The 24,763-nt window shown below is 38.2% G+C and overlaps 4 protein-coding genes and 1 pseudogene across 8 annotated transcripts; all 5 read left to right on the top strand.

Annotated features, from left to right (window-relative positions):
* Window positions 223–6,185, top strand: LOC18772685 (annotated as a pseudogene).
* Window positions 7,148–11,153, top strand: LOC18775504 (thioredoxin-like protein AAED1, chloroplastic). Its single transcript, XM_007205670.2, has 7 exons — window positions 7,148–7,623; window positions 8,040–8,086; window positions 8,180–8,294; window positions 10,208–10,252; window positions 10,376–10,435; window positions 10,523–10,618; window positions 10,744–11,153. The coding sequence occupies exons 1-7, from the start codon at window positions 7,309–7,311 to the stop codon at window positions 10,861–10,863; spliced, it is 798 nt and encodes a 265-aa protein (XP_007205732.1). The 5' UTR covers window positions 7,148–7,308; the 3' UTR covers window positions 10,864–11,153.
* LOC18774884 (heterogeneous nuclear ribonucleoprotein 1) lies at window positions 11,288–13,839 on the top strand. Of its 4 annotated transcripts, none has more exons than XM_020566534.1 (3): window positions 11,288–11,396; window positions 12,020–12,256; window positions 13,161–13,839. In XM_020566534.1, the coding sequence occupies exons 1-3, from the start codon at window positions 11,331–11,333 to the stop codon at window positions 13,752–13,754; spliced, it is 897 nt and encodes a 298-aa protein (XP_020422123.1). In that variant the 5' UTR covers window positions 11,288–11,330; the 3' UTR covers window positions 13,755–13,839. The 4 variants fall into 4 exon arrangements, with proteins under 4 accessions (XP_020422123.1, XP_020422125.1, XP_020422122.1 ...); XM_020566536.1 differs by having other exon boundaries at window positions 12,012–12,256; XM_020566533.1 differs by having other exon boundaries at window positions 11,288–11,401.
* Window positions 16,191–17,046, top strand: LOC18775207 (3-oxoacyl-[acyl-carrier-protein] reductase FabG). The gene has a single exon (XM_007207933.2). The coding sequence runs from the start codon at window positions 16,191–16,193 to the stop codon at window positions 17,034–17,036; it is 846 nt and encodes a 281-aa protein (XP_007207995.1). The 3' UTR covers window positions 17,037–17,046.
* LOC18772656 (AP2-like ethylene-responsive transcription factor ANT) lies at window positions 20,021–24,173 on the top strand. 2 transcript variants are annotated; one of them, XM_020567026.1, is made up of 9 exons: window positions 20,021–20,979; window positions 21,086–21,815; window positions 22,037–22,119; window positions 22,301–22,309; window positions 22,399–22,487; window positions 22,581–22,654; window positions 22,733–22,783; window positions 22,886–22,965; window positions 23,316–24,173. In XM_020567026.1, exons 1-9 carry the CDS (start codon window positions 20,619–20,621, stop codon window positions 23,909–23,911), a joined length of 2,073 nt encoding a protein of 690 aa, XP_020422615.1. In that variant the 5' UTR covers window positions 20,021–20,618; the 3' UTR covers window positions 23,912–24,173. The 2 variants fall into 2 exon arrangements, with proteins under 2 accessions (XP_020422615.1, XP_020422616.1); XM_020567027.1 differs by having other exon boundaries at window positions 20,024–20,979; window positions 22,889–22,965.

Genomic DNA, 24,763 nt, shown 5'->3' with positions numbered 1-24,763 from the left:
AAACCTACAGCGTTCAACACATGGAAGACCTTAAAACTTTGAAAAGAACTACGAAAAGCCACAGCCGAAAAAAATGTGCAGACAGAAACCGACGAAAACAAAGAACACAACCGAACAAAGAAACTTTGTTAGAACTGCTATGCCAATTCATTATAAATACAACATCTCTTCGTTCACAGCTGACAAGCTCTATATATAAGATTGAACTAACACACGTAACACATGTGCTCTTACTCAAGAAACAAGCTCTATATATAAGTTCATATCCTAGCTTGTGCATATCCCATATCGGCCCTGATCAACCAAACCATGGAAGGCATCTTGTTCTACACATTCCTCTCCCTCATCTTCATCCTCTTCACCTTCAACTTCTTCCTTCGAAGAACAGAAAGATGTCGTCCCAATCACAAAATCCTCCCACCAACCCCACCTTCTCTTCTTCCACTCCTTGGCCATCTCCGTCTCCTCCATTCCGCAGAACCTTCCACCGCCTCGCACAAAAATACGACACCGTTTTCTCTCTCTATTTTGGGTCACATCACGTCCTCATAGTCTCCTCCTCATCCACAGCCGAAGAGTGCTTCACCAGAAATGACAACGTCTTAGCGAACCGCCTTCTGCCCGAAAAGCACCTCCACTACAACTACACCACTCTATTGGCCTCCCCATATGGCGATCACTGGCGCAACCTCCGCCAAAATTAAAGCCTCATTAATTCGACGTCCAAAATGATTAAGTCAAACGGCTACTCTTCAAACTTTCGCAAAACTCATGCCAAGATTTCATGAAGGTGGAGCTCAAAAGAAAGAACAAGATGTTTCTTTTGTCCCTTCCAGGCGATCGGAAAATAAAGAAATAGTTAATATATTCAAGAGTCTATGCTCTCTGAGCTCAATTTTAGCATCATAATGAGAATGGTGGCAGGAAATAGATATTATGGAGGCGAAGCTTCGGACAACGAATAGAGATCATAAATGAGGGTTTTGCTCATAATGGAGCAAAACACCTTGAAAACTTCTTGCCTATTTTGAATTGGTTTAGTAAGGAGGGGTATGAGAAGAAGTTTGTGAGGATTGCTGAGAGGGTAGATAGGTTATTTGCAAGGTTTGGTCGATGAGCATCGAAGCAATTTAGAGGGTGGATTTCGAAATAGTACTATGATTGATTTGATCATATGCTTTGCTTGCAGAAGTCACAACCTGAGCATTACACTGACCAAATCAACAAAGGGCTTACACTGGTTACTGTATTTGATTCATCTATTTTCTTATATTTATATGCACTTTTGTAAGATCAATGATTAATGGCTCTTACCGGATACCAAATGTTACATTCACGTTATTTTGGCCATATTTTATCGAAATTGAGAAATACTCATCATATTTATCGACTATATATCGATAAATTATCAATAATATATAGATATTCTACATTTATGCAATGCACCAAATACTGTAGATTTGTATCGCAAGAAACTGTCACTCTTCCCTTTATTATTCATTTCTTTATCTATGGTACATATATGTGGTATATACTATCTTGCATGGACCATATCTTTTCTATTTTATTATTAAACATGTTACTAACTCAGGAATTTTCAGATCTTGCTAATGGGTGGAACCGACCCATCATAAGTCACACTAGAATGGGCAATGTTTAATGTACTTAACCATCCAGACAACTTAAACAAAGCTAAAGTTGAAATGAATAATCTACTTGGCCATGAACAACGCTTAATGGATGAATCAGACATTTCCAAACCATATCTCCGAGACTCTCCAGTTGTATCCACCAGGCCCATTGCTAGCACCACGTTTTTCATCCGGGGACTGCACCACCGTTGGATTCAATATACCACGTGACACAATCTTATTAGCCAATGTATGGGCCATACATAGGGACCCTAAGCCGTGGGAAGATGCAAAAAGTTTCAAGCCAGAAAGGTTTGAGGGCAACCAGAACATGTCGTATAAGAGCACTTCCACCAGTTGACTCTTGCCATGGCAAGATTAGTTCTAGGACAGGCACTATTTATGTGAATAGTGGCTGCCCTAGCCCCCTCCAGCAAAATGTGTTTCCAGCAGTTGGGGCTTGCCATGGCAATTACTATTCATTTTTTTGTTTTTTTCACAATTTTGTTTACTTAAACAATTAATTTGGATAATATTTTCGGATAAGATTTTTGGGTTCCTACGTGTCAATACTATTCATATCGGATAAGATTTTCGGTTTCAAATTTCAGATAAATTTCAGATAAATTTCAAATTTCAGATAAATTTCAGATAAATTTCAGATAAATTTCAAATTTCAGATACATTTCAAAATTCAAATTTCAGATAAATTCAAAATGTCAAATTTCAGATACATTTCGGAATTCAAATTTCAGATAAGATTTTCACCCTCTAAGATTGCGCCGCGTGTCATATCTATCTGTATACATTTTTCTATAAAATCAGAGGTTCAGCTCATACCTCCCACACCAGTTCTTCTCTACATTTCCATTTCTCAAATTTTAGATTTCATTCTCCATTCTCAATGGCAGACATGGAAGAGGTTTTGGAGAGGCAAGAGCGAGAAACTAGAGAAAGAATGCGTAGACGAGCTGCAAGCAAAAGGGCGCAGAGAGAACTAGATGAGCAACTTGGCATAGCAGTTGCTTTGCTGGAGGAAGAAAAGCAGGCTCGCCGTGGATCACGAGAAGGCCGTCGCCCAAATGTGGACAGACATAGACATTCCCGGGGTAAGAATCTTATGGAAGATTATTTTATCCCACAATCTCTGTACTCTGATGTTCATTTTCGAGGGAGATATAGAATGCAACCCCATTTGTTCAATAAAATCATGCATGATATTTGCAATTATGATGAATATTTTGTTCAAAAGAGAAATTGTGCTGGAAATTTGGGACTTCTTCCAGAGCAGAAGTTCACAGCTGTGATACGAATGTTGGCGTATGGGTCATCTGCTGATCAGGTGGATGAGATTGCTCGGATGGGGAAGTCCACTATTTTGGAGAGCTTGGTGCGATTTTGTGATGCAGTGGAAACTCTGTACACCAGAGACTACCTCCGCAGACCTACGCCCAGGGACTTGCAAAGGCTTCTTCAAAAAGCTGAGTCTCGAGGATTCCCTGGCATGATTGGTAGCATTGACTGCATGCACTGGCAGTGGAAAAATTGTCCAACTGCTTGGCAAGGGGACTACGGAAATAGAAAAGGGCAGAAAAGTATCATCCTGGAAGCAGTTGCTGGTTTTGATACATGGGTTTGGCACGCCTTCTTCGGAGTTGCCGGATCTCAAAACGATTTGAATGTCCTAGGTCAATCCCCGGTGTTCAATGATGTTTTGAGAGGTGAAGCCCCAAATATCACATATGAAATTAACAATACCATCTACCAGACCGGGTATTATCTAGCTGATGGCATATACCCGAGGTGGACAACATTTGTGAAAACAATTCCACATCCCCGATCCCGTAAGGAAAAATTTTTTGCTCGCTATCAAGAGGGGTACAGAAAATATGTTGAGAGGTGCTTTGGTATCCTTCAAGCTCGGTGGGCTATTATCAGGGGCGCGGCACGTCTATTTGACGAGGAGGTGCTTAGGAGTATAATGATGACTTGTATCATCCTCCATAACATGATTGTGGAAGATGAATATGATTACGATGCTGATGACGTGTATGAACCAAATCCCATGGACACGGCCCTAACACGAATTTATGAAAAACCAGTGGGGTCAAATGGAGAAGCAGTGCAGCATGAACCGTTGGTTAGAGACGGTAGTTTCATGCCTCGTATGATTGATCGCTACACGGAGATGCAATCGTCGTATATTCATGAACACCGTCAAGTTGACTTGATGGAGCATTTATGGGCGGTGAAAGGCAATGAAGGAAATGAAGGTGAATAAAGTGAAGTGAAGAAGTTGTTTTTATTTTATTATGTTTATGTTGTATGTTGTTTATTTTTTGTTGTGAGTGGGTTGTTTATGTTTTATGCTTTGGTTGTGGGTTGTTTATTTTTTATGCTTTGGTTGTGGGTTGTTTATGTTTTATGCTTTGGTTGTGGGTTGTTTATTTTTTATGCTTTGGTTGTGGTTTGTTTTTTATGTATGGAATGTTTTGAATAAAAAGGATTTTTGTTGAATATTTTCTTTATTGACTAAAAGAAAAGCAATACAACTAATAATAAAATAAAATACATGAATTAAACAAAACAAAAAATACAATGAAATGAAAGGTACATGAATTAAAGAAAACAAAAAAATACAATGAAATCAAATGTACATGAATTAAAGAAAACAAAAAATACAATGAAATCAAAGGCAAGTAAACTAGGACATGAAAGGCAAACAAACTATTTTAATGGTTTCCATCATTTAACCAATCCGTGTTGCTAGGTCCATCGTCACGAAAAAGTCTTCGTCTCATAACATCCCTTCGTTCTAGCTTCCAATATTGTTTTGTTTCAGGGGACATATGGCTTGTATCCATGGCCATGGTTTCCCGATCTTTTTTTTCAATGTTTTGTTCGCGTACATACTCCCTTTCTTTTGCATATTCTACTTGAATAGCCATATCGTGCTCTTGTTGTTTCAAGTCCATTTCAATTCTCATGGCTTGGTGCTTTGAAAGTTCCTCCAAAAATTGAGATGCATTCTTGCTAGAATTACTCCCTCTCTTCGCATTCGCCGCCTTCCTCCCAATAGGCCTTGGCTCATTTTCAATGGGTGAGTCTAGATTCATCGGGGAATCCATAGGTGAATTCGATGCCGACGTCTCACGAAGTGGAGTCTCGTTCAAGACTACCGTCGGACCGGTTGGAATAATTTGGAATCTCTTACAAGTCTTCACCACCTCCCAACAATGGGTATGGTTGAAACTTTTTTTTCCCTTGGCCAGTAGCACCAAACCACATTTGTGCTTGTATAATCTATAAAAAAAAATGAAATGGAAATGCAAGAGAATTTTTAAAATATTGGCAATGCAACATGTAAAAAAAAACTAATGGAAATTAAAGAAATAATAAAAAAATACAACATGTATTAAAAAAAAAATAGAGACATATTAACAAAATATATAAATTGCAAGAAACATTTAAATAAAAATTAATATGACATAGAATTTAATAGAAGAAAAATGACAAATAATTTACCTCACTGCTAAGATTTTCTCCACTTCGATGGTTGTCAATTGCTTTTGCTAAGGCATTTCTCCATTTCCCCAACTCTTTATTAAGAACTTTCCACCTACTGGATAATGCCATTTCTGTACGTGTAGAACCAATTGCCCTTTCACAAAATGCTTGATGAATTTTTTTCCACATATGAGAAAATTTAATCTCATTGCCCGTTACGGGACAATGACTAACTTGGACCCAAGCCTCACACAAGCTAACATCTTCCATCATGCTCCATGCCCCTCCATTTTCATTAGAAGAACCCATAATATGCTAGAAAAAAAATTACAACTTCAAAGTGAAAAAATATTGAATAGAAAGTGAATAAAATTTGAGGAGAAAGTGAACAATAGTAGAAGGAGAAGAAAATATATGAGGAGTTGGTGTTAAAAGTGAAGAGTATTGGTTGGTATTTATACACAAAAAATTCTGTAATTTTTGTGTATTTTTTTAAAAAAAATTCGATTTTTTTTGGCAGAAAAATTGGCTGCCGTTGGATTGAAGAAAAAATTCCAATCGGAGCGACCAGAGGCCGCCACGTGTCAAAGAGCCGTTGGCGGCACTGTAGCGTTGATTTGAAATTTTTTTTAACGTTGGCGCGTGCAATGCACGCGCCAACGGTAAAAAAAAATTCAAAATTTCAGGGCTGACACCATGCTGGCCTCATCTATTTTGTCCCAGACTTCGGGCCCGAGCTTGGGCCGAATTCGCCTTCGGGCCTGCCCGTTTTGGTGGCCCCCACTCTCACCCGGGCTGGACTTTTGCTGCTAGACTTCGTTTTTTGCCCCAAACCCCCCCCCTCCCCCCCAGCCCGAGTTTTCCAGCCCTGTTGAAAATGCTCTAAGCTTGATGCCATTCGGGATGGGAAGAAGGGCTTGTCCTGGGGCTGGGGCAGGCCTAGCCCATCTTGTAATGGGTTTGGCTTTCGGGTCGTTGATTCAATGCTTTGAGCAGAAGAAAGTTGATGAAAATGAAGTTCATATGATTGAAGGCTTCCACCAGTGACATGGCAAAGGGAGTAAGGGCATGCATTAATGTGAATAGTGCTTGTCTTATTAATAATTTTTTTGCTTTTTCACTTATTGTCATGGTAATTCAATGATAATTACTATTTACATGGGATTAAATTTATTTTTATGTATGAGATTAATAATAATAATAATTGCTAGGTATGTATAAAAAAAGATTCTGAATTTTTTGGTAATTTTGCATAACTTTTTTCAATTTTATATAAAAAAAATTTATTCGCATGCTTCAGCACTGATGTCAGCGTCCTCAAGCAACAGCTCAGGATGTTCTTGCCTTCAAGCTTGTCTAGTCTTTATGGAACCCACCATATGCCCTCGCTGGATTTGTGCGATGAAGTGGGTTTCTTCAACCTAAGGGGCCTTTTGCCCAGACCGGACTCTGCGGTAAAAATACTCTTAATCTATGGATAAATGCTAGACAAGAAAAATAAAATCTAGGAATTCAAATAATATGGCAAGAACATCCGAGAAAGGCTTATAGTTTTGTCTCCCAGGTTGTTTGGTAATGTTGTTTGTGTTTTTCTTATTTTAAGTTCTTATGAGAATTTTTCTATTTAGTTGTTTTTGAATTATTTGGTTAAATGTGACATGTTTGTCACCAAGACTCTCCTAGTGGTGAGAGTGAGAAGTTGTATTGATGATAATAGCTCCTTTGTAGCCTGGATGTTGGTCCGAAACCCTTGATTGTTATGGTTGATGTGTAATCAAAATTACGTTTCTTCTTTTGTAGGAAATATTCCAATACTGTGTTTTTACATTTTCTTAATTTAGCTCTTTTGGCACTTTAAAAATATCTTTCCGCACCCATTTACGTCCAGCTTTTTTGTGTGGTGAGTGTTTTGAAATGCTAATAACAACTTCCAAACTGGAGCTTTGGCCGGCCCGAACCTAAATGGGCTGGAGTGACAGTATTTGCAACGTAACATGTTTTGCAAGAACTATTCCCGCCACACAAATAGAAAAGAAACAGAAACACGTTTGTCTTGGTAATTGGTACTAGTCAATTGCCTCCCTCCCACCACTAGATTCTCTCAACCCACCGTATACCACACTACCATTGGAGAATCAGCTCAGCTCCCTAGGATTCCTCAGAGAGAGCCATGGCCCTAATCTCCCCGCAAATCCTAACCCTTAAATCCCCTTCAACCCCCTCTCTTCCTTCTCATTCATCTCTCATCGCCCCTTCCCAATCTCCCTCTTTCTCACCTCCTAACACTCCACGCTCTCCCTCCCTCTTCTGCTCCCCAAAATCAACAACACAGTATAGCTCCAGACGACTTGTAGTTTCCAGAGCCTCCACCAACGCATCTGCTTTGGATTTCAGCCCCAGCATCGGTGAGGTCCTCGGTGATGTTAGCATTTTCACCGCTGCTGGTGATTCCGTCCAGTTCAAAGACCTCTGGGATCTGAACGAGGTAGCCTTTCTACTTTTGCCCTCTCTAACTGAGTAAACTTTTATCATTTTCCATTTTTTGGCAATGATTTTTTTTCAATGATTTTTTTTTCTTGCTTGTGATTTTAATTCCTTTCGGATTAACCCTTTTGCGAATTGTATTTATTTGGATTGGAAAGATGCACTCTTGTATTGCGCCTGTGAGATTTCTGTGGTTGGATTTTGCTTTTAATTTTCATACAAAAAGGATGCGTTTAGAAGGTAAAATGGAACAGAGCAAACCTCAGGTAGTGTAATGACACTTCCCAAACCACTAGGTAGCAATGCAATTGTAGAGGTACATGTACAAATGTGTAATAATTATTATGGAGTTGTATATTTGCTTGATCTGATGTGGTGTGTTAGTTTCTAAGTTGCTTCTTATTCAATTTGTTCCAGGGGGTGGCTGTTGTTGCACTATTGAGGCACTTTGGATGCCCTTGCTGGTAACTAGCCTCCAAACCAGTTTCTAGAATGGGTTTTATCTGAATTGCTGGATGTTCTTATGATGTGTTACTTCTTCTGCTTCTTCTTTTCAGTTGGGAACTTGCCTCGGCTCTAAAAGAATCTAAAGCTAGATTTGATTCAGCTGGTGTGAAAATAATTGCAGTTGGTGTTGGTAGTCCTGATAAAGCTCGTATCCTTGCAGAACGGGTATCTTATTTTTCCCATTTTTCCCACCACAATGTTTCTCAAGCTGCAGTACATAGAGTTGTATTCCATGCTATCATCTTTTAGGGTCATATTTATACTTTGAATGCTTGTATAGTAAGTATCAAAATCAGATATCTCATGACAAGAAAATGGGGATGTGTTAAATGGAATACGGTTTTATAGGATATGTCTCAGGAACATGCTAGTGGGCATACGACCAGTAGACATGTTGGATTAAGGAATGAGATAATAATATTTTTAGCTAATAGCTCCAATCCTTTTGGCTGATACATGAACATCTCAAAATAAGTGGTGAACATATATGTTATGTTAAGTATGTTAGTTCTCTCACCATCAAATCAAAAGCCATTTGACAGTAACAACTCATGCAGGGTCTCGTTTATGGGTCACAAATAAAGCCAAACGTTTTGACACATATTTTCAACCATTGGATTTTTATCTAAAGGTTGGAAGTGTGCCTGACAAAAAAATTCCTTTATATATTATTTTTTTGGGAACAATGTTTGCACTGTAAAAGATTCTTGTATTGTCTCTTTATACTTTGACTGTTTCTAACTCTCTTCCTCTCCCTCCCACTATATTCTCCAAATCAAATGTTGACCATTCAACCTCCTCCTGGAGAGGAGAGAAACTCTCATGCAACGGGGATAGCACAACACTTTTTGCTATCCCCGGCCACTAAGGCAATGACATGTAGGATAACTTTTCCATGTGTCATTGTGTTATTGGTCGGGGATGGCAAAACAGTGCTATCCCCGTTACAGGTAAGTTTTTTTTGCCTAGAGAGGGAGAGTGAATGTTGAGAGAGATGACAGGAAACAATACTCGTGCAATGTGCAGTTAATGTTCCCAATAAAATAATTATTGCCTTTCATTTTTCTTTCTTTTTTGGTGTTGGATGCATTTTCAACTCTTAGATGAGTAAAGTTCATCTTTTAAAGGTTGAAGATGTGTGTCAAAATATGTAGTTTCATTTGTGTCTGTTGAACCAAATCCTTCTAGTTATGTCAATTAATACTGGTTCAAAACATTGAATCTTTGTAAATGCAGCTATGTCTTTATCTAATAAATAGTCAATTCGGAGCGAAAAGTAAGGGAGTGTATGAGCCTTCAATGACTCTTAAGCTGTATCAAGCCTTGGAGAGTTGAGACTTGTATGACACAATCTAATATGCCGATAAAATTGTGGTTTCTTGACTCTCTTGTTCTAAAGCATGCAATCGCATATGGCCAGCTACTATCATGTCATGTGACTTGTTTATTTAAGACAGATCAGTTGATGATATATATTAACATGATTGAATGATTTCATCACTTGATATTCTTTATATGTTTGAAGGTTCCAAATGTTAGGAACCATTGGACAAAAAGAAATAAACATCATTTGGTGAAGTCTCATTCACACATACAATCATACAACTGTCCTACTTTTAAATAAGCATGCCATGTGACATGATAGTGGTTGATCATACTTGTTTATATGCTTTCGAATTGGAGAAAGCTATTTTGAGCTACTAGGACCAAATTGTGTCATTACTAGTTTGCTTGTGTCCTTAGCTATTCAAGTAACAAGTACTAGAATCCCCATGTTGAGAATACTGGAGTTTGGCATAAGTAATAGGTCTTGTATTGCTGTAATGAAGTTCCTATGACATTATTTGCTGAGAAAATTGGCTGCTCTAGTTATAGCTGAATGTGCAATCATCTTCTTTTTTTCAATTGAGTTAAAGACATGATGACATTTGAATAAGTTTATACAACATAAAGTCCTGTAATTCTCGTTAAATGTTTAGATCTGTCATTGCAATTTCTTTATTATATGTTTGCATCCTGATACCATGGCTTTATGTTGATCCCTGGAGCTGATTCTTTTCCCCGTGTCCTATGTTCAGTTACCATTTCCAATGGATAGCCTTTATGCTGATCCTGATCGCAAGGTAATAAATTTTATAATTTTTTTTGGCCTGATCACAAGGTAATAAATGTTCTACATTAGATGTCCTCAATTGGCGAATCTCTTATTCTGATGATTATAACTCTGACTTCCTCTTCTGTAATAGGCATACAATGTGTTGGGCTTATACTATGGACTTGGTCGAACTTTCTTCAATCCAGCTAGTGTATATTCCTTTCCTTTTTTCTGCTTGTTATCTTTCAAGGACAATATTTTTTATGATTTGCATGTTTTGAAAACTATGATATGACAGGCAAAGGTGTTTTCAAGATTTGAGGCTCTGCAGAAAGCTGTAAAAAACTATACCATTGAGGCCACTCCAGATGACAGAAGTAGTGTGTTACAACAGGTTTGAACATTGATCTTTCTCTCCAGTATCGTAGGAGTTGTATTTAAGTATACAACTTGGTCGTGCATTTAGTCCCCGCTTATTTTTCTGAATCTTTTACTCTTCCTGTTTTTATTATAAACCAGGGAGGGATGTTTGTCTTTAAAGGTAAGCAATTGTTGTATGCTCGGAAAGATGAAGGGACGGGTGATCATGCCCCATTAGATGATATCTTGGATGTTTGCTGCAAAGTTCCTGTCTCCTAAAGCTTTGTCAGACTTAGGTTTTTCAGTTACGGAGCATGATATTCAAATTTTACCCAGTCGAGTGTGCATACGAAATGCTCTTGTTTCATATTTCATACTGCAGTAATCAGTCAAACAGTCTGCCTGCCTGTTCAACCTTGCCATTCTTAACATCTGGTATATTTAAAATTCAATGTATGCTAATATATTGCATCATGTCATGGTATAATACAGATTAGCATACACCAGAAAGAAAAGAAAAAAAAAACAAATGTATTGTTGTATATAATAGTAACATGATGTTTTGTGAACCTTTTCTTGGTTCCAGTTTACTCTTTACCTACATATGCTCATCATACTTCTAAACACGATGATTGATTGAACAAATTTGAAGAAACTTGTAGAAAGAACACAGATTTAACTTTGGGAGGAATTTTTGTTTTGTATTAGGTGAATTGTTTTAAAATTATTGATGAAAGAAGGCAAAGATGGCTTTATGGATGAAAATCAGATCTACAGGGAAAATAACTCGGTGGCTGATGGATTGCTTACTGGTGAGGTTGTTGCCGATAGTTTAATTTTTGAGGTGGGCTTGATTCACAGTCAGGCCCAGATTTATTTGTGTTCGGTTTGTTTAGGAAAATGAGTGAGTAAATCACGAGAATTACGGCTCCCTCGGATAAATTCGTTTTTTGGAGTAGTTCCAAGTTCCAACACATTGGTTTAGGTTTAGGGAGTCAAAACCATTTGCGTCATATGCATGTCGAGTAATTAATTCCCGGTTTCCTTCCACACGTTGAATTCCCTTTAATAAAAGGAACAAATAAAAAAGCATAACAATTTGTTGAAACAAATTAAAATTAAAATTAAAATCTGATGTACAGAATAAAGTGGGTCCTAAAATTACCTAAACTGCAAGAATCCTAATGTTACTAAATTTCCCTTTTCTATTGGGAAACATCCTCAAAGTAGGAATTCCTCGTACCAATTAGTTTGATTACACTATAAATTCTACTTCCTCCCAAAGCAGCGAGCACTCCAAATACAACTATTACTTCAGTCTTATTATTTTGTAGAGTTATTTTCGTTTGAGCGAACATAACTCTATCAAGTCCTACTTCACTTTTTTTTTCTTTTTTTCTTTTTTTTCCTTTTGAGAACTTTGTTAGGGTTGTAGGTTTTGATCACCATGGACTTACCTGAGCCTGGAAAGTTGTTCGTGGCTAGACTACCAAAGACGGTTAGTGAAAGCAACATAAAAGAACACTTCAACAAATATGGTGAAGTAAAGGACTGTGTGATTGTTGTGGACAAAGTTACTCGTAGGCCAAAAGGGTTTGCCTTTGTTACCTTCACTGACCCATTCATGGCTAAGAAAGCATTGGAAGTAGAGCACTACATCTTCGGAAGAAAGGTTGGTTCCAAATTCCTTCCTCTTCTTTCTCTATTTTTTTTGTATGGTATTTAATTTGTATATCTTTTATTTTTATCAAATTTAATTTGTATATCATAGGTGTTCTTTTGAATTTTTTTTGAGTCTTTAACAACACTAGAAAAATTTACATTGAACTTGTTACAAAATTTTCATTAATTTTTCTCGTCATAGAGTTGCTGACTTGACAGATGTACCATTTCTTATTGTATTTGGCCTATACTTAGACAAAATAACACTAATAATTTATATATAATTAAAATTAAAATAACATTAAAAAGGAAAACGAAAAACAAAACATAAAAACAATTTCAATTCCCGATCCTCACCCCAGGCCCCTCTCCTCCTACACCGCCCCTCTCTCTCTCTCTGTCTGTCCATGTCTCTCTTTAGATGAAAATCCACCCCTATCTGCCCCAAATTTGGAACCCAATTTCAAAAGTCATTCAGATTAATTAACAAACCCATGGCCTAGCCATTCAGATTAATCCCAACCCGAAAAGAACCCCAACTGCATCATCAACGCCGCGTTCGCAGGCGTCGCCACGCCACGGGCGGCGAAATGCACCACCGGAAGCCTCCCAAGCTGCTTCGTCTGCTTCATAAGATCGTACGGCGCCGCGATTCTCTTCCCAAACATGAACACCTAGTTGTTTTGCAAAACGTTAATGTACCCCATCACGTGCCTAGAGTGGCTGGATGGTGGTTTGGGTGACTGGACTGGCTGGGTTGGTGTGGTGTGGGAGGGGGCAGTCGTGCTTGCGGTGCTGAAAGGAAGGAGAGTTTGGGGAGAGAGATTGTTTTGCTTTTAATTTATTATTATTATTTTAAAATTATTTTACTTAGTTTTAATTTGGGTATGGGATTTTAAATTGTGATTATGCAGTTAGATGTGAAACCTGCTTTACCAAAGAGAGAGGAACTCCAGAACCAAGAGGACGAGCAAGCTAAAGCATACTTCAAGACCAAGAAGATTTTTGTGGGAGGATTACCACATAATCTGACACAAGAAGAATTCAAGAGCTATTTTGAGAAGTTTGGTACAATCATAAATGGGGTTATAATATATATCAAGGAAAGCGGCAAGTCCAGGGGCTTCGGCTTTATCACTTTTGATTCAGAGGAGGCTGTGGATGAAGTCACCAAGGAAACCCATCATGAACTGAATGATAAATTTGTTGAGGTGAAGAGGGCTTGGCCTAAGCACAAGAATGACAACATGATCCACACGTTTGACTGCAATGAAGTTGGGTTTAATTTTGGAGGGTCACAGTGTGATTATTATAGCAATTTTATGCTTTATGGCGCTCGTTGCTTTAGTTGCTTACTTCCTTATGGATTTGGGCACCACGAAGGGTGTTTGTATTATGGTCAAAACACAGCTGGTTATATCACATGGCAGCCAAAGAAAGTTCCTACAAACTTTGGAATGGAGAAGACAACGCAGACTCATGCATGCCCATATGAGAATTCAGTCTAATTTTAGTACGTCACATTGATTCCTTGTTGTATTTTCAAATAAATTCACTTTGATTGATGACATCCAAATATTATGGTACTCTGATTATGTTTTTATATATATATATATATATGATGTTGTGTTTTTTATTCAAAAAGTTCTGGTTTAGCGGTAGCATGCTCCTTGGAGCTGCAACAGGGCTGCTCATGAGATAGCCTCCTCATATCATATGTTTGTCTGTTTGGAGGGGGGCACAACTGGGACTAATGGGTCCATCCCCATTAGAATCATCTAAGCCCATCTCCAATCGGCAATCACAATTATCATTTCGGGCCAAAAACGGGTCAGGGTAAGACATAAATTGTTTGCTCCAATTGAAATGGCCCAAATTCTTTATCATCTCGGATTTAACGGCCCACCTAGCTTATAACTTTAGTTGTTGGGTTGTCCGCGCGGGGGGTGCCAACGGGTCTTGCAAAGTATTAAACGGGTCAGAGACCTCCAACCCAAATAAATGTGTCATACATCTCCAATTTGAACATGATTGACGGGGGAATTGAACTCAAATGACCCGTTTAACAACGATTAATCTATTTAACATATTGAGCTGACCTCACCTCAAGCCATGTCAACAAAACAAAAGGCCATCGTCAAAAAAAACAAGGTGATGCCTAGCAAACATGTACAACATATTGAAATTGTTCTTTATACTTTTGAAATATATATTTCTTTTCATTTTGGTATTATATTTCCTTGTAAAAAGACATCTTTTTCTTGTATATATATATGTGAAAAACGAGACTTAGTTGAAACCGGGTGTATACCCAAATTTGCATCTATTTTTCTCCTCACGTGTAACCGCAATAGGGCTGTTGCATCAATCTCCCTCGTCTTCAATAGTTGGCCTTCTCAATACATTTACATTCGATCTAAGTCAAATACCTCTTCTTGCATCCCAACAAAATTGCCCCTATTGCCATGAACAAAAAGCAAAAGTGGAAACTAAAATTAACCCACATTCTTCAGAGGGCATTGTTTGTAGCAGACATGAAAGGAACCTCTAGACTCTTGTGCCCAAAGTGATCAAGTGTTTGGATTTTTCTTTAGAGAAAAACCCCACCAACCATCCCAATAAATTTAAATTCATACATTTCCAACAGAGCTTTCTCTGTTTGTACCCTTTTTCAGCAATATAGGGGTCCTACGAATGTGAGAATTCTGGTGATTCAATTGTAAATGGCTTTTAAATAAGTTAATGGAAAGATGGGTTTGCCCCATTGCTGACTGTCCTTCTAAAATCTAGGGTTTTTCCCCTCTTATTGGTAAATGAAAAAAAATCTAATAGGGGTCAGTGGGTCACCTCCTAGAGCCTTAATCAGGGCTATAAGATCGATATAGTCTTGTAGAGTAGTCTCAGCCTTTTTCGCTCCCACATCTAGCAGAAGAATAAATCTATAGGCATATATAATTGGAAAACATATTTAATGACAATATGAAAGAAATTCAAAGCAGCAGCAGCTATATGTTGCAGTTATAGAAGTAGCTGTAGAGAGAGAATCTTAATTTTTGAATGTGACATGACAGAGTTTTCTCACAGAGAGAGAGAGAGAGAGCCAATTGAAAGAGAGTAAATGGTGTTTGGAGCTTGCAGAGAAATGGCATTGGTTAATGGAGGAGGGGACATTTTTAATGGCGAGAAGGGTATTGTCTTGCTCTCAAAAGGAAAAGAGAGCAGAGGCCTTTTAGTCCCCATGCATTGGTACAGTGCAGCGCCAACAGAGCTCTCTAGTCGCTCTCACTTCGGTTGCTATCCATATTATACTTTTTCTTTTGAACTTTGCCTCTTGGCAATTTCTGCAATCTTGTTTAGATTTTGTTTGTGTTTCACATTTCCAAGTGAAATACCACAACCACCCTTTCCTCAGTTAAGTGCATATCACTTCCGTTACTCTTACCGACAAGGAACAAAAAAATAGTTTACGATTGTTGGTTCAGAATAAAGAAGTTTTGTGCATTCCAAAAGAGAAACAAAAAAATTGATGAATATGGCCATAAAATTGGAGAGGAAGATACTTAAAGAGTAACTTTTTCTTTCAATTTTGTTTTCCGACCAATGTGACACCTGATATGCACACTACAGCAGTATTATAATAATAATGTTGAATCCAATTAAATAATGTCATGCTGGTTGAGGAAAAAAAGAATTGGGAGTATAGCATTATCCAATTGGAGCTATGTGTGCAACCACATGCAAATTCCATTTCAAATAAACCCAGCATAGCCGGCCGATCTTGATTGAAATAGGATATGCCCTGAAGCATATTCTTATAGCGTAGATTATCTAATAAACCAATGAACAAGAAACACCTTGGCGGAACTAACATAGTGCATGCATATATATATATATATATATATATATACTCATTGCCTTATGACAAGGAAATATTAAGAAACAACATGAGTACTGGTGACTCTAAGGTTGTTCTAATCACAGGTTGTGCCAAAGGTGGCATTGGTTATGAGTACTGCAAGGCCTTTGCGGAACAAAACTGCCGCGTCTTTGCCACAGACATCTCCCAACGCATGCACGACATAGACTTAAATTCCTCGGACAACATCGAGGCACTAGAGCTCGATGTGTCCTCCGACGAAAGTGTAGCGCTTGCTGTAAAGAAGGTTATGTCCAAGTATGGTCGTATTGATGTTCTTGTTAACAATGCTGGGATAGGAAGCACCGGCCCTCTAGCCGAGCTTCCACTAGAGACCATTAGAAGGGCTTGGGAAATTAACACACTAGGGCAACTAAGGGTGGTACAACAAGTGGTGCCTTACATGGCATCGCGGCGCAGTGGAAGTATTGTAAATATCGGAAGCGTTGTGGGCAAAGTGCCAACCCCATGGGCAGGGTCTTATTGTGCAAGCAAGGCTGCGGTGCATGCCATGTCAAACACATTGAGGGTTGAGTTGAAGCCTTTTGGTATTGATGTTGTGCTGGTTGTGCCTGGGGCCGTTAGATCAAATTTTGGGAGTGCTACTGTGGAGAGATTGGGTGGTCATGATTGGAAGCTCTATAAGGATTTCAAGGAGGCCATTGCAGAGAGAGCAAGGGCTTCTCAAGGAAGTAAAGCAACGGATGCTAGTGTGTTTGCTAGGCATGTGGCAAATAAGGTCTTAGGGCCTAAGCCACCAAAGCTTATTAGTTTTGGTCACATGACTGGCCTGTTTGCTGTGCTTTCTTGCTCTCCTCTTTGGGTGAGAGATTTGTTCTTTTCTACTCGTTTCAAACTAAATAAGAAGCTATGAGGTTTATTTATTTTCTTTATTGTTCTTGGGTATAAATTTGGTCACATGAGATATGTAACAATGGCTTTTAAGGCTTAATGTGGCCCAAATCAGTTGCTCAACATCAAATTTAGTAATATTTTTTATTGCGGCATAGAAAGATTCAACAGCTGAACCCAATGAAACAAGCTAGCCCCCTAGCCCAACTTTTAGGAGTCGATCCTCAATGATTGATTGGTTAATGAATTGAGTCTAGTCGACTTATTTAGTTAAAGCCGAAGAACAAAAAAATATTCATATATACAAAAGATATTGGGAGTTAAAAATTCAAACACAAGATCTCATATGCAAATGTACTCTTAATCATTTGAAATCCAAAACTCCTTCACCCTAATAACAAACTTCGTTTATGTAGTTCTTAAGAGTTTCGCTTTCATTGATGTAGCTTTAATTTAGGCAATGATACCCATAGAATAGAGCTGCCTGATGTTGCAATTCGAGGGCATATTTAGGTTTAAGAGTGCCTTAAGACATAGCTAAAGCTAACCCACAATTGCTAATTAAGGGTTAGCAACAGGCCCTACAAAAGCATGCAGTGCATAGATAAAAGAGGCACTACCAAACCCTTTCCCTATAAAAGAAAGAAAAAAAGAAGCAAATTAAAACACAAAGCTCTTTTGTTTGGCCATGCACCATTTGCAGCAATTGGCCTCTAGTGCTATGGTGGGTTGGGATAATGGATTTGCTCATCATTACTACAATAAAAAAGAGGGGCTCTCTCTCTCTCTCTCTCTCTCTCTCTTGCTCCATTCACCTTCTGTCCTTTGGTCATATTTCACCTCCAAACTCCCCTCTCTTTTTGAAGACCAAATCATGCCTTCTTGAAAATCTGTCTCCGTGAACTTGGCCATGCAAATTTCCATGCAAAATCAAATGATAAAAAGAGCAATCTCTATTTGATTGATTGGCCATTTTTTCTCTTTCGTGGCCTACTGGTTCAAGTTTGGTTTTGGAAAAATGAAAATATAAGGTTGATGTTTACCGTTCCACCAGTTTTCTCTTAAAAAATAAACCAAAAATAAGACATCACAAATATATTAATAAACCAAGGGAAGCAATCCCACAGCTCCTCCTTGGACTATAAAAAGTTATAAAATAACCAAAGTTAGCGTCGGATTTGTACTCTGAGTTTTATAAGCCTATAATGATTAGTGGGATATAAAATGCATTTCCCACAAAAAGAATGTTCCCAAAGGGACCTCGGTTCATCATTCTAGGAATATCAACTTTGAGCAAAGCTCTCCTTAGAACTGTACGTTCTTTTACAAGTACATGTATCGATCCGTTAATATGAGTTTAATCCGATTTATAAAATTAATTATTCAACAAAATTAAAGTTAATAAGTTATTAGCTCTCCTCAATATGGCATTAGGATGAGATGACCGCTAATCAGCTGCCACTAGAGGTCAATTAATTACAGTGACCCACACCTCTCACTTTTGATCTAGATGTGTTGACCACAACAAGTGAACAAGGCTCTAGATAAAGCAAATATAAATTTTTTTGCACTGTGTCTTGCTCATCAATAATTCTAGATTTTGTTCTTTTGTCTCCGGGGTTTGATGGCAAGTCATACAGTAGTTACAGTACATCTAGTCATGTCCATGTAAAAACAGCACCTTAGCGCCTTGTATATGCTCGCAACCAAGGTCTTAAATATCAAGGGTCCTGAAAAATTGACAATAAATCACTGGATGTGTGCTAAAATGTCGCTGCTTGAAAAAAATGATAATTTCGATGAAATTATATATATTTTGGTCCATACTCGCAATAGATCAACATTGTTTCATACGTATGGCCCCTCTTCTTGTGGAAAAAAAAAATTATTTACACCCGTTTATATTAGGTCCATGTGACACTCACTTAATATACCAAGTGTGAGACATTTGTCTCATACACCAAACTAGGCGAGTGGGTTCTAATAATCATTTTAAAGTTGTACATGCCTTATTTGTGAGATTTATATGATTAATTGTTAACGGTTATTCACGCATATATGTTTTTGTTAAGATTCTTAAATTTGAATAGATTATAAGTAAGAATTTTTCATATGGATGATTGGATTACACAAGGCATATTTCCCATAAAAATAATAGAATGGTTACTGAGTCGTATATCTTAATCTCATTTCAAATGTTAGGTTTAAAAGTCTAGAAAGACAAAAAAAAAAAGCTTGAAATGATCAGAATCCAATGCTATTTACTGTCTCTTGTTTTTCTTTTTAAATAAGGGAATTGGCTAGGGTAAGAATTCAGTCGGACCATCCAGTTCCGAAACACACAATAAAGCAGCCCAAATCCAATCATCTCCATGAAATGTCTAGTAAAAACATTAAAAGAATCCAAATAAATGGACAAAGATAAAGATAAAATTACAGTACGTGAAGGCCAGGACAGGCCAAGCCAAGCCAGTCAAAGCAATACCTGTCCTCCACGCCAAGCAGTTTCTGAAGACGGCGTCGTTAGGGTCTACTTGTCTTGTCTTCATACACACACATAGTCGAAATGGTTGATAGTAGCAGTAGCAAGCAGCTATAGCAAAGTAGGTCCAGTTTACAGAAGAAGCTGTGCCTGCTGTTTTGAAGTGACTGGAGGGACAGTTTGTCTTGTGCCCGTGAAATCTGATCAAAGCCTGAGAAACCCATTAAAGCTAAAGCAAAACCCAGTTCATTAATATGGTGCACCCACTAAACCGACTATAATTAGTCAATACATTTTTTAGAGAGAGAAAGTGAGTGACTTTGGGTGTGACATTTGGACTGCTGGGTTTTAATGGTAACTGTTGAATTTAGCAGTGTTTTACCCACATGAGATTATGAGGTCTCGTTCGTACACTTTTTATTTATTTATAAATTTTGGGTCTTTGTTTAAATCTTTTTTTTGGAGAATGATCTTTAATGTGAGTTTTAAGGGATCTTAAAGAAAAAAAGCAAATTTTAAAAAAGAAAGGCACGGAGAGAGAGAGAGGGCAGAGTGAGACTAAAGAAAAGCAAAAGAAAAGGTCTTTCTCACATACAGAGATGCCTATGGAATGAGGGAAGGATACCCAACATTGCTCGCTGGAATTCATTCTTTTTGTTTAGTTTAAAGGACCTTGTTTTGTTTTCTTTTTACATATTACATATCTTTTCAGTTTCCAGAGAGAGAGAGAGAGAGAGAGAGAGAGAGAGAACCTTGTTTTGTTTTCTTTTTACATATTACATATCTTTTCAGTTTCCACACAGAGAGAGAAAGAGAGAGAGAGAGAGAGGGTTAGCAGTATAGATAGATTCAGTTGCAGGAGTTGGGATTTGTTTTAGATGAGTGTTAGATTTGGTCCAATCAGCTCTGCAGCTACCCAACAAAAGACCCAGTTTTGAAAAAACAGAGGCAAGGCAAGGCCAGGCCAAGCAAAGCAGAGAGAGAAAGAAAAATGTTAGTATGATTAGTTTATATTCTACCCAATGATTGAGTTGCCTTGCCACAAGAGAAACTTACCAACAATCTCTGATCAGAATAGGGAGGAAGAAGAGAAAAGCTCAAACCTTGAGAGTGAGAGAGACCATGAAATCCATGAGTAATGATGGTAGCAACAACAACGACAACAACAACAGTAATAATAACAATAATAACTGGTTGGATTTTTCTCTCTCTCCTAATATGAAAATGGAAGCCCCATCTGAGCCTCATCATCATCATCACCATCACCAAATTTCGGAGTCTTCTTCTTCTTCTGTTGCTGCTATTGCCTCCTCTGTTCCAACTAGTTTCTTCCACTCCCCACCTCACTTCAACTATGGAATATACTATGGAGTTGAAGGAGATACCAGTGCTGGCTTGTACTCTCCTTTGTCCATGATGCCACTCAAGTCTGATGGCTCTCTCTGTATAATGGAAGCTCTCAACAGGTCACAGCAGCCTCAAGGTTAATTTCTTCTCTAAGCTCTTATTATTTCTTGTGGTTTGGTAAAAAATTTTGCACTTAAAACTTGTGGTGGACTCTTCTGTCTTTTGACTTTTATTTATCTAAGGAATGGTAACAACAACTACTACTTCAACTCCAAAACTAGAGGACTTCTTTGGTGGTGCAACCATGGGGACCCATTATGAAAACAATGACAGAGAAGCTATGGCTCTCAGCCTAGACAGCATGTTTTACCAACAAAACAACCATCATGAGCCCAACAACCAAAACTTGATCAACCATCTTCAGCAGCAGCAGCAGCAACAACAGCAACAGCAGCAGAACCCCAGGCACCAAGAACAATCAGTGCATCAGGTTCAGGTTCAGGCCCAACAACAACAATATTCATACTACTCTGGCCTCAGAGGCCATGAGATGATGTTGGAGGAGGGGCACAAGGAAACCCATCTTGCAGCAGATAATTACAATCTCCAGCAGCCAAGAATGGGGCTTGATCAGAGCATTTCTGACATGAAGTGCTGGATTTCAAGAAATTATGCAGCTAACCATGCAATGGAGCAGAATATGATTGGCTGCATGGGTGATAACGGGGCTGAATCTGGGTCTATTGGGGCAATGCCGTATGGGGATTTACAGTCTTTGAGCTTGTCCATGAGCCCTGGCTCCCAATCAAGCTGTGTTACTGGTTCACAGCAAATCTCACCTACTTTGGCTGATAGTGTGACCATGGATACCAAGAAAAGAGGGCCTGAAAAGGTGGATCAAAAGCAAATTGTTCATAGGAAGTCCTTGGATACATTTGGCCAGAGAACCTCTCAGTACAGAGGAGTCACAAGGTCACTTCTTTCCTCTCTTTTTCTGTATTATTTTGGTTTCTTCATTTTTTATAAACAATTTGTAAGTAAAATTTTCTTAAATTGCTAACTCGGTTTTTTTCTGTTTATTCTTTTATATTGATTTTGCTTATATTCTCCTTTTTCCTTCTTTCAACTTCTGTTTTTACTTTTATTTTTTCTTCTTCAACTTTCTGACTTCTTGATGCACTTCTGTTGATCAGGCATAGATGGACTGGTCGATATGAAGCTCATCTATGGGACAACAGTTGCAAGAAAGAAGGTCAGAGCAGGAAGGGAAGGCAAGGTTGGTGAAGAAAACACATGCAAATTTAATAAGCACAATGATGTTTTCATTTAAATGGATGTGCCCTTTCTGAAGTCACATTCTGCTCTTGTTCTGACTATTTTCCGTACAATGCTGATTGTCTTTTTCTGTTTGGTTTTCGTTGCTTGGCTGGGAATCACAATCAAACCATGAATCTCAGTTTACTTGGGTAAGCATTTTGATTTATAATCTGGCTAAAGCATTTTAAACTGCCCACCAATGTTCTTTATCTAATCATACCAAGATTTTTTATTTTAGGAGGTTATGATATGGAGGAAAAAGCTGCAAGAGCTTATGATCTAGCAGCACTCAAGTATTGGGGACCATCCACTCACATTAATTTCCCAGTAATCATTTTGTCCTCTTTGCATTTCTTTTTTCAATCTACACCCATATTCATTTTGGTAACTAAAAATGAAACCATGATGCTGATCTAACAGTTGGAAAACTATCAAAAAGAACTGGAGGACATGAAGAACATGACCAGACAAGAATATGTTGCCCACTTAAGAAGGTAGATCTTTGCAATTGTTCATGCTCCTAATGAAGAATATTTTTTGTTTAACTCATAAAATAAATTTGTTCTTTGCAGGAAAAGCAGTGGATTCTCAAGAGGGGCTTCAATGTACAGAGGAGTGACAAGGTCTTATTAGCTGCTCATATAATATTTTAATAAAATGTGTCTCAGAAAAAAATAAAAAATAAAAAATCTCTGAAATCTGTGTTTATGTTTTTCTCTGTATAGCAGACATCATCAACATGGAAGATGGCAAGCACGGATTGGAAGGGTTGCTGGAAATAAAGATCTTTATCTTGGGACATTCAGTGAGTGATTTCCGAGCTTGACTTTACAAGGCAAATATCCATATTTAAAGATATGTTTCAACCATTGTCATTATTATTAGATTGTAGGCAAGAGATTCGAGGGTATGATTTATGACTTTAAAAAGCCAATCTTTGAAGCACTCTCAGCTCTTTGAACTGTGTCTTTTCAGCCACTTATAGAGATATACCACTATGATTCTGGTTCTGGTTGTCAGCTTGACTTGCCCACTAAGCTTTTGCTAAGGCTGTTCCTTCAGAGACCCATGCTTGCCCCAGCTTTAAATTTGATGCTCACTTTTCTGAGTGTCCTTCCAATACTAATTTTTGTTATCTTTTATCTGTAAACCTAGGCACCCAAGAGGAAGCTGCTGAGGCTTATGACATAGCAGCCATAAAATTCCGAGGACTGAATGCTGTTACCAACTTTGACATAACAAGATATGATGTGGATCGAATTATGGCAAGCAATACCCTTCTTGCTGGAGAACTTGCTAAGCGAAACAAGGAGACCATACCGGTTAATGAGGCTGCTACTAATCAAAACCATGTTGCCCAAACCAGCAATGGCGAAGCCATTGTCTCACTGAAGAACATTAATGAAGGTGAAGATTGGAAAATGGCACTTTACCAGTCATCCCAGCAGCTTGATCAGAAGCAACCAAGCGCTGAACCTCACAATGTGATTCAAGCCGAGGCGGAGGACTCTGCCAAAATGGGGGCTGCTCACGTGTCCAATGCCTCTTCATTGGTGACAAGCTTAAGCAGCTCAAGAGAGGGCAGCCCTGATAAGTCTTGCCAGCCAAGTTTCTTTGGAATGCCTCCAGCTGCTTCCAAGTTCTTCACAAGTTCAAGTGACACAGTGAGTTCTTGGATCCCAACAGTCCAATCCAGGCCAGGACTCACCATGCCTCACATGCCAATTTTTGCTGCCTGGACAGATGCATAGCCCTAGGCCTTTGTGTTTTTGCTCATCTGTGGAAAGTTTTTGCTTCAATTACATGCAAACAATAGTTCATGTAGTTTTATCTTACTGGAGGGGAAATTGTGGTTAATGATGGCCTTGGTGGGGCCCTTTTGTGAACAAAGTAAAAGAAAACTTCATTCATGTTTTAAGCCTATCCTGTCAAAATGTTGAAACAAATTGAGGGGAAAAAGCAGTTAAGAGGCTAAGGATTGAAGTGAATTTATGAAATGATATGCTAATGGTTTTCATAATTTCCAAACAGCTTTATTGCTCCAGTTAGTACAGGACCAGCTCAGTTTTGTGTCTCAATGATGCAGAGACATATACAAATATCATTTACACTTTTACTTTTGGGCTTTGACCAGGATCTGATCTGTTATCTCATCACCTTTTTTTTTACTTTTTTTTTTCTCTTCAGTTTCTGTATGTGCATTACACTAACATCATTACTAATCTCCTTTTTACCTAAGCTGCCTCTCTCTAAAGGTAACACAGATATTCCTTCCCCATAATTCAAAGAAAAAAGTAGTTTGAGATGTGGAAATATGGATTCCGAGATCAAAACTTTTTGATTTTGTTAATGATTATAGTGGCCCATCAGTACTGGGAATTTGTCTGCTTATTTTGAATTGAAAGCTACCTCTTGTTGGAAAACCTTAAAGTTGTTTCTTTCTAAGCCCACTTACACTTGCTGTGTAAACTAATGATGTCTACATGAAAGCAATCTCATGTCCTATTGTGGGCTACTTCGATCAATCAATATCGAATTAAGCTTTGAATTAGTGCTCATCTTCACACGTGCAGCAATAGGAAAAACATAATACTAATTATGAG

This window comes from Prunus persica, chromosome G6 (genome assembly GCF_000346465.2).
Source record: "Prunus persica cultivar Lovell chromosome G6, Prunus_persica_NCBIv2, whole genome shotgun sequence".
Classification (NCBI taxonomy): Eukaryota; Viridiplantae; Streptophyta; class Magnoliopsida; order Rosales; family Rosaceae; genus Prunus; species Prunus persica.
Note: the sequence above shows the minus strand (reverse complement) of the source record. Positions and strands in the feature narration are given on the sequence as shown.

Excerpts from the sequence above, each read along its gene's own strand:
- LOC18775504 (XM_007205670.2), top strand. The coding sequence starts at position 7,309 with ATGGCCCTAATCTCCCCGCAAATCCTAACCCTTAAATCCCCTTCAACC. Across the intron at positions 10,253-10,375 it reads ATGCTGATCCTGATCGCAAG|GCATACAATGTGTTGGGCTT; the intron begins GTAATAAATTTT and ends CTTCTGTAATAG. Across the intron at positions 10,619-10,743 it reads GAAGTAGTGTGTTACAACAG|GGAGGGATGTTTGTCTTTAA; the intron begins GTTTGAACATTG and ends ATTATAAACCAG.
- LOC18774884 (XM_020566533.1), top strand. The coding sequence starts at position 11,315 with ATGAAAGAAGGCAAAGATGGCTTTATGGATGAAAATCAGATCTACAGG. Across the intron at positions 11,402-12,019 it reads ATGGATTGCTTACTGGTGAG|GTTTTGATCACCATGGACTT; the intron begins GTTGTTGCCGAT and ends TTAGGGTTGTAG. Across the intron at positions 12,257-13,160 it reads ACTACATCTTCGGAAGAAAG|TTAGATGTGAAACCTGCTTT; the intron begins GTTGGTTCCAAA and ends GTGATTATGCAG.
- LOC18775207 (XM_007207933.2), top strand. The coding sequence starts at position 16,191 with ATGAGTACTGGTGACTCTAAGGTTGTTCTAATCACAGGTTGTGCCAAA.
- LOC18772656 (XM_020567026.1), top strand. The coding sequence starts at position 20,619 with ATGAAATCCATGAGTAATGATGGTAGCAACAACAACGACAACAACAAC. Across the intron at positions 22,488-22,580 it reads CCACTCACATTAATTTCCCA|TTGGAAAACTATCAAAAAGA; the intron begins GTAATCATTTTG and ends CTGATCTAACAG. Across the intron at positions 22,655-22,732 it reads TATGTTGCCCACTTAAGAAG|GAAAAGCAGTGGATTCTCAA; the intron begins GTAGATCTTTGC and ends TGTTCTTTGCAG.